Raw genomic sequence first — 9,003 nt, 5'->3', positions numbered from 1 at the left:
CACCTAATGTGATTGATCAAGATTAGTAGAGACAGGTAATGTATCGACGTGGAGCCCCAAAGGGCCTGTTTCTGTATGACTCCTGTAGGTTCTGAACGCAGGGTCACGGTTCAAGCATGGTTTGGGGAATTTGGGGAATCCCACATGGTGCAGAAGAAGGTGGGGAGGGAGGGAGAACTGGGAGAATCTTTTAAATTTTATATACATGTTGTGTACAAATCCATCAATAGCACCATCTCTTTCCAATAACTCAGAGATCTCGGCATTCTTCCATTTTACAGCCTCTCCCTTCTCTAATACAATCACCTCTCTCGGACAAGTCACTCCTTAAATTGCATCTTGTGACCAAGCATTTGACATCTGTCCTTGAGTTAATGTCAATGTTAGTTTGATAACTTGTCTGGGTGCGCCTTGGAATATTTTGCAAGGTGACTGGATTTAAATACACATTGTTGTTGCCGGAGTTGGTTGGTTCATCAGTCTCATGTGTGTAGTGAATAACTTTGTTTTGCATTGTATCCAGGCCGATTATGCCATACACGAGTATATCAGGTAGTGCAAAAGAAAAAATAAGCAAAGTGCAGCATATATAGTGTTATATATAAGGGCTGAATAAGGAAGATCGTGAACTCATCCCTTGGGTATGAGTGGTCAAGAATTTTTAATTAAGATATATACCAAAATACTGAAATATGTACTGAAATGCTCCTTGAAGAATGAAATTCACACCAGATTTGTAAACACAGTACTCAATAGATAATATAATAAACAAGCAAAAAAAGGTTCAATGAATAAAAAGACTCAATATAATGCAAAACAAACCAAAAGCACAAAGTCCTAGTGCAACAAAGACGGTTCATAGTTTGAAGATGAGTAGTTTTTTGTCGTGTTCAATAGCCTGATGGGTGTTGGGATGAAGCTGTTCCTGAACCTGGAGATCACGGTGTTCTGACTCCTATACCTTTTTCGTAATACCAGGATTGAAATGAGACCATGGCCAGGGTGATGTGGGTCCGTGATGATGTTGGCTGCTTTTTCAGGGCAGTGCCTTCTGATTATTTTTTAATAGTGGGGAGGTCGGTACCAGTGATACACCGGGCAGTGTTCACACCTTTTTGTAATCTCCTTCGTTCTTGGGCATTGGAGTTGCTGAACCAGGTCGCGATGCATCCAGTCAATGACTCCAGAACAAGGGGTCACAGTTCCAGAACAAGGGGTCACAGTTTAAGGATAAGGGGGAAATCTTTTAGGACCGAGATGAGGAAAAAAAAATTCACACAGAGAGTGGTGAATCTCTGGAATTCTCTGCCACAGAAGGTAGTTGAGGCCGGTTCATTAGCTATATTTAAGAGGGAGTTAGATGTGGCCCTTGTGGCTAAAGGGATCAGGGGGTATGGAGAGAAGGCAGGTACAGGATACTGAGTTGGATGATCAGCCATGATCATATTGAATGGCGGTGCAGGCTCGAAGGGCCGAATGGCCTACTCCTGCACCTATTTTCTATGTTTCTATGCCCGGCTGCCTCAGTTCCTTCAAGCTGTCGCTGGAGAAGCTTTCTCTCCACCTCCACCTCTTGATGTTTCAACATCACCTCAAACTCAATGACTATCGACCCAACCTGCTCAACTCTTCCACATCACATTCACAGTGCTGCACAGCACAGAAACAGGCCCTTCAGCCCACCTTCTCCATGCCAACCCTTCTTATCCATATAACTGTCCAAACGTTGTTTAAAAGTGAGAATTGCATCGTCTTCTACAGTTTCCTCTGGCCAGTCTCTAATCTCAGGAATCTTCTCTGCACACCCTCCAATGGAAGTACATAATTCCTCACATGTGGATACCAAGACTGTACGCGTTGGTTTGCTGCTGGGCCTGGCCAAGCTGGCCACTCGTGGGTCATGGTAAATGGGCAGCCGAGGGCTCCATTCAGGCTGACTGCCTGCCCCTCGTTCAGGCCTATGTCCGTAGCCGGGTGTCCCTGGAGAGCGGGCACTGCTTTCCACGGGATCCTTTACCATTTTCTGGGGCCGCTGGGCATCGCAGGGGATAGACTACTTCTTAGATGAAAGTGTCAACATCTTGTTTTGATTCTTAAGACATATATTCCTTTTTTTTAATAGATGTCGCATTTGGGTAGTGTTTTCACTGCTTAACTTACTTTTGTTTTTTTTTAAATGGTCTCACCAGTCAATGTAAAGAAGGGTCCCGACACAAAATATCTCTCATTGCATCCCTCCACAGATGCTGACTGACCCATTGAGTTCCTCCAGCACTTTGTGTTTAGCTCACTGTAAAGTTGCACCAAAATCTCTCCAAACCCCTTGCAATGAAGGTCAACATTACATTAAACTTCCTGATTGCTTGCTGTCCCTACATGCCAACCTGGAGACACAAGGAACAGCAGATGCTGAAATCCTATGTACACAATGTTGGAAGAACTCAGGGGGCCGGGCAGCACCTGTGGAGGAAAGGGGTGGGCGACGGTTTGGGTCAGGGACCCTTCTTCAGACATACCAATTTTCTCTGTTTCATACTCCAGGACCTTCAGATCAATTTGCACGCTGTCATCTCTTTGTTGCTGTGCCCCTCCTCCTTCCGTAGTGGAGACCCTCACATTTTCCCACCTTGCACCATCCATCTGCCAACTCCTTTCACTTTCACCGACTCTATCCATATCCCTCTGCAGAATCCTTTTGCCCTCACAACCTGCTGACTCACCGATCTCTATGTCCTTAAAAACTTGCCAGCATTGCCGTCATCCAAGCCATCATGATGAACTGGAAGTGGTTCAAGCCTGGGCACTCATCCCTGAGGAACTTCAGCAGTTACTGACTGCCAAAATGAAAACGCACCATTTTTCCACATTCTTATTTTCCTTTCGCCAGCCGTTCCCCCATCCATGCAGATATTGTACTCACAAGCGCAAGCACTGTGCAGTTGTACAGTTAACTATTTAGTTTAGTTTGGAGATACTGCACGGAAACAGGCCCTTCGGCCCACCGACCCCGACCATACTCCAAATGCGACCTAACCAAAGCCTCATTGTACTTTAGGCACCATTGTACTTTACCAGCTTTCTCTCCCCTATTTCAATCAGTCTAAAGAAGGGTTCATACTCAAAACATCATTTCTCCATTCCCTCCATAGATGCTGCCTGACCCGCTGAGTGACCAGCATTTTATGATTTGGTCAAAATTCCAGCATTCTAGTGTATTCTAGTTAGGCCAGATGATTCGTTGAGGCAAGTACAATGACAACATTTCAAAGACACTTGAACAGATAAAGGGTAGGAAATGTTCAGAGGGATATGCGTCACAACAAGGGCAATTGGCACGACCATAGATGGGACATCATGGTCTTCATAGATGGGTTGGGCCGAAGGGCCTGTTTTCCAGATGTATGACTCTATGGCTCAAGAAGGGAAGGGTGGAGGAAACACGGAGAAGAGCAGCAGCTGTGTCACTGTCAAAGGTTCTGACTAACCATGCCTCTCATAGTTTTGTAAACTTCTATCTGGTCTCCGCTCAGCCTTCAACGCTCCAGAGAAAACAATCCAAGTTTGTCCAAACTCTCATTATAGCTAATACCCTCTAATGCAGACAGCATTCTGGTAAACTTCTCCTGCACCCTCTCCAAAGCCTCCACATCCTTCCTGTATTTGGGCAGCCAGAACTGCACACAGTACTGTAAATGTGGCCTATCCAAAGTCTCCTAGAGATTCTTCATGACTTCTGACTTTTCTACTCAATGCTGATGAAGGCAAGCATTACCACATGCCCTCCTTACTTCTCTATCTACTTGTGTTGCCATGTTAGGGTGACTGATTTAAGACAATACCACAGAGACAGGTTATTCCGGTTTTATTTCCTCATTCCTGGTTCCCAGTGGTGTGGGCCTGCACGGAAGATCCGAGAATGGCGATGGGCAGCCCGTCTCTGCCGGTGATGGTCCTGTCCATAGTCAGCTTAATTTCACTCGACCTCGCACTTGAACCAGTACTTGGTGATGGATCGGGGCCCAGCAATGTCCACCCGCTTGGAGGTAAGGTCGACGAGGTAATATTTATCTAAAATTAGAGAGTGAAGAGCTTTGTTTTCTGTTTGGGCCTCATGATGGAAATTACATCTTGACCCCGACCCTACTGTGTGACTCTGGCCCCTGGTTCTCACCACAGAGGTCCAGGCACCAGCAGAGAGGTCCAGCAACCACCACAGATGCCCAACAACCTCCAGAGAGATCCAACACCCATCACAGAGGTCCAGGAACCTCGGGAGAGGTCTAGCAATGTTCCTTCAATTTCTTCTTCCACAGAGGCTGTTGGCCCACTGACTGTTTACTCCACCCTGTGATTTTATTTACAGGATTTGACTCTGGTGGTCTGCTGTCACTGATCTGGTGACCCCATTTCCAGGCGATACCAGTCCAGTGGCCTTTGACCCAGTGAACTCTAACAGTAACCCAGATCCAGTGAGCTTGGATCCAGTGATCCCCAGATCCAATTAACTTTGACCTGGTCTCCTCTTTAACCAGGAGACCAGGTGAAGGTGAACTTTAACCAGGTAGCCCCAGATGCAGTAAACTTTGATCCAGTGACCACCTTGTGCACGCCAACATCTGGTTCCAAATGCAGCTGTGCCTCGCCCTGCTACGGATTAGCTGCCAACACACAACATGGGGGCTTGGAAGGTGGCATCACAGGAGGGACCAGAGACGGGGCGGCAGGTGTCCCTACGGTGGGGTAGGGACTGCACTACTCACCTCTGACAAAGAAGTAGATACTATGATGGGGCCTGAAGTTGTTGGAATCGTCCTCCTCGCTGGACGAGTCCTTCCTGTGCCGATCCTTGGGCCGTCGATTCTTGTGGTGCTCGCCTCGCCCCCGGCCCCTCCCCCGCCCCTTCTGCTTTTGCTTCGGCACCATCTGGAGTTTGCCGATCATCACTGCGTCCACTCCACTGGGGATCCCACCCCAGCGGCGTCTGATGGAGAACGGGCCATTGGCGCCAGCTGCAAGAGGGAGCAGGGACAACGTCAGTGAGACTGACCTAGGTCAACACGCAGAGTATGGGCGTCAATGTGTGAATCAATGCAACAATGGTGATTGTGGAAATAAACACTCCTTTGTAAAGAGGGAAAGCAACAGATAGACACAAGGAACCATTGCTGGAGTCTAGCGCAGAACACAGTGATGGAGGAACACAGTGGTCAGGCAACACCTCTGGAGCAAATGGATAGGCAACGATTTGGGTTAGTTCCTTTCTGTCGAAGGGCCGGAGAGCAGCAGGAATCATTTTGGTAGAAATCCTGGGCGGTCCTATCCCCCCCCCCCCACCCATGTTTTGAGAGGTGGGGGCCAATCCTCCCCATGTTTTGTGAAACATGTTGCAGCAAACCGCCTTGGAATTTTACGTTATCTCAATATAATGCAAAACAAACCAAAAGCACAAAGTCCTAGTGCAACAAAGACGGTTCATAGTTTGAAGATGAGTTGTTTTTTGTCATGTTCAATAGCCTGATGGGTGTTGGGATGAAGCTGTTCCTGAACCTGGAGATCACGGTGTTCTGACTCCTATACCTTTTTCGTAATACCAGGATTGAAATGAGACCATGGCCAGGGTGATGTGGGTCCTTGATGATGTTGGCTGCTTTTTCAGGGCAGCGCCTTCTGATTATTTTTAATGGTGGGGAGGTCGGTACCAGTGTTCACACCTTTTTGTAATCTCCTTCGTTCTTGGGCATTGGAGTTGCTGAACCAGGTCGTGATGCATCCAGTCAATGACTCCAGAACAAGGGGTCACAGTTCCAGAACAAGGGGTCACAGTTTAAGGATAAGGGGGAAATCTTTTAGGACCGAGATGAGGAAAAAAAATTTCACACAGAGAGTGGTGAATCTCTGGAATTCTCTGCCACAGAAGGTAGTTGAGGCCGGTTCATTAGCTATATTTAAGAGGGAGTTAGATGTGGCCCTTGTGGTTAAAGGGATCAGGGGGTATGGAGAGAAGGCAGGTACAGGATACTGAGTTGGATGATCAGCCATGATCATATTGAATGGCGGTGCAGGCTCGAAGGGCCGAATGGCCTACTCCTGCACCTATTTTCTATGTTTCTATGCCCGGCTGCCTCAGTTCCTTCAAGCCGTCGCAGGAGAAGCTTTCTCTCCACCTCCACCTCTTGATGTTTCAACATCACCTCAAACTCAATGACTATCGACCCAACCTGCTCAACTCTTCCACATCACATTCACAGTGCTGCACAGCACAGAAACAGGCCCTTCAGCCCACCTTCTCCATGCCAACCCTTCTTATCCATATAACTGTCCAAACGTTGTTTAAAAGTGAGAATTGCATCGTCTTCTACAGTTTCCTCTGGCAAGTCTCTAATCTCAGGAATCTTCTCAGCACTCCCTCCAATGGAAGTACATAATTCCTCACATGTGGATACCAAGACTGTACGCGTTGGTTTGCTGCTGGGCCTGGCCAAGCTGGCCACTCGTGGGTCATGGTAAATGGGCAGCCGAGGGCTCCATTCAGGCTGACTGCCTGCCCCTCGTTCAGGCCTATGTCCGTAGCCGGGTGTCCCTGGAGAGCGGGCATGATTCTTAAGACATATATTCCTTTTTTTAAATAGATGTCGCATTTGGGTAGTGTTTTCACTGCTTAACTTACTTTTGTTTTTTTTTAAATGGTCTCACCAGTCAACGTAAAGAAGGGTCCCGACACAAAATATCTCTCATTGCATCCCTCCACAGATGCTGACTGACCCATTGAGTTCCTCCAGCACTTTGTGTTTAGCTCACTGTAAAGTTGCACCAAAATCTCTCCAAACCCCTTGCAATGAAGGTCAACATTACATTAAACTTCCTGATTGCTTGCTGTCCCTACATGCCAACCTGGAGACACAAGGAACAGCAGATGCTGAAATCCTATGTACACAATGTTGGAAGAACTCAGGGGGCCGGGCAGCACCTGTGGAGGAAAGGGGTGGGCGACGGTTTGGGTCAGGACCCTTCTTCAGACATACCAATTTTCTCTGTTTCATACTCCAGGACCTTCAGATCAATTTGCACGCTGTCATCTCTTTGTTGCTGTGCCCCTCCTCCTTCCGTAGTGGAGACCCTCACATTTTCCCACCTTGCACCATCCATCTGCCAACTCCTTTCTCTTTCACCGACTCTATCCATATCCCTCTGCAGAATCCTTTTGCCCTCACAACCTGCTGACTCACCGATCTCTATGTCCTTAAAAACTTGCCAGCATTGCCGTCATCCAAGCCATCATGATGAACTGGAAGCGGTTCAAGCCTGGGCACTCATCCCTGAGGAACTTCAGCAGTTACTGACTGCCAAAATGAAAACGCACCATTTTTCCACATTCTTATTTTCCTTTCGCCAGCCGTTCCCCCATCCATGCAGATATTGTACTCACAAGCGCAAGCACTGTGCAGTTGTACAGTTAAGTATTTAGTTTAGTTTGGAGATACTGCACGGAAACAGGCCCTTCGGCCCACCGACCCCGACCATACTCCAAATGCGACCTAACCAAAGCCATCTATTGTACTTTACCAGCTTTCTCTCCCCTATTTCAATCAGTCTAAAGAAGGGTTCATACTCAAAACATCATTTCTCCATTCCCTCCATAGATGCTGCCTGACCCGCTGAGTGACCAGCATTTTATGATTTGGTCAAAATTCCAGCATTCTAGTGTATTCTAGTTAGGCCAGTTGATTCGTTGAGGCAAGTACAATGACAACATTTCAAAGACACTTGAACAGATAAAGGGTAGGAAATGTTCAGAGGGATATGCGTCACAACAAGGGCAATTGGCACGACCATAGATGGGACATCATGGTCTTCATAGATGGGTTGGGCCGAAGGGCCTGTTTTCCAGATGTATGACTCTATGGCTCAAGAAGGGAAGGGTGGAGGAAACACGGAGAAGAGCAGCAGCTGTGTCACTGTCAAAGGTTCTGACTAACCATGCCTCTCATAGTTTTGTAAACTTCTATCTGGTCTCCGCTCAGCCTTCAACGCTCCAGAGAAAACAATCCAAATTTGTCCAAACTCTCATTATAGCTAATACCCTCTAATGCAGACAGCATTCTGGTAAACTTCTCCTGCACCCTCTCCAAAGCCTCCACATCCTTCCTGTATTTGGGCAGCCAGAACTGCACACAGTACTGTAAATGTGGCCTATCCAAAGTCTCCTAGAGATTCTTCATGACTTCTGACTTTTCTACTCAATGCTGATGAAGGCAAGCATTACCACATGCCCTCCTTACTTCTCTATCTACTTGTGTTGCCATGTTAGGGTGACTGATTTAAGACAATACCACAGAGACAGGTTATTCCGGTTTTATTTCCTCATTCCTGGTTCCCAGTGGTGTGGGCCTGCACGGAAGATCCGAGAATGGCGATGGGCAGCCCGTCTCTGCCGGTGATGGTCCTGTCCATAGTCAGCTTAATTTCACTCGACCTCGCACTTGAACCAGTACTTGGTGATGGATCGGGGCCCAGCAATGTCCACCCGCTTGGAGGTAAGGTCGACGAGGTAATATTTATCTAAAATTAGAGAGTGAAGAGCTTTGTTTTCTGTTTGGGCCTCATGATGGAAATTACATCTTGACCCCGACCCTACTGTGTGACTCTGGCCCCTGGTTCTCCACCACAGAGGTCCAGGCACCAGCAGAGAGGTCCAGCAACCACCACAGATGCCCAGCAACCTCCAGAGAGATCCAACACCCATCACAGAGGTCCAGGAACCTCGGGAGAGGTCTAGCAATGTTCCTTCAATTTCTTCTTCCACAGAGGCTGTTGGCCCACTGACTGTTTACTCCACCCTGTGATCTTATTTACAGGATTTGACTCTGGTGGTCTGCTGTCACTGATCTGGTGACCCCATTTCCAGGCGACACCAGTCCAGTGGCCTTTGACCCAGTGAACTCTAACAGTAACCCAGATCCAGTGAGCTTGCATCCAGTGATCCCCAGATCCAATTTACTTTGA

At 47.5% G+C, this 9,003-nt stretch overlaps 1 protein-coding gene across 1 annotated transcript; it reads right to left on the bottom strand.

The window, feature by feature from the left end:
- Positions 1-3,848: 3,848 nt before the first annotated feature.
- Positions 3,849-7,146, bottom strand: LOC116989145 (vitronectin-like). Its single transcript, XM_033046372.1, has 3 exons — positions 7,023-7,146; positions 4,761-5,009; positions 3,849-4,068 (listed from the first exon to the last, which is right to left on the bottom strand). Exons 1-3 carry the CDS (start codon positions 7,144-7,146, stop codon positions 3,974-3,976), a joined length of 468 nt encoding a protein of 155 aa, XP_032902263.1. The 3' UTR covers positions 3,849-3,973.
- Between the last annotated feature and the right edge of the window lie 1,857 nt (positions 7,147-9,003).

Source organism: Amblyraja radiata, chromosome 28, assembly GCF_010909765.2.
Source record: "Amblyraja radiata isolate CabotCenter1 chromosome 28, sAmbRad1.1.pri, whole genome shotgun sequence".
NCBI lineage: Eukaryota > Metazoa > Chordata > Chondrichthyes > Rajiformes > Rajidae > Amblyraja > Amblyraja radiata.
The sequence above is the reverse complement of the archived record's forward strand: the minus strand, read 5'-3'. Positions and strand labels throughout refer to the sequence as shown.

Coding starts and splice junctions, on each gene's coding strand:
- LOC116989145 (XM_033046372.1), bottom strand. CDS start 7,146: ATGGATGGTGCAAGGTGGGAAAATGTGAGGGTCTCCACTACGGAAGGA. Junction 5,010..7,022: donor GTATGAAACAGAGAAAATTG/GTATGTCTGAAG, acceptor TCCCTCTTGCAG/CTGGCGCCAATGGCCCGTTC. Junction 4,069..4,760: donor TATCTACTTCTTTGTCAGAG/GTGAGTAGTGCA, acceptor CTCTAATTTTAG/ATAAATATTACCTCGTCGAC.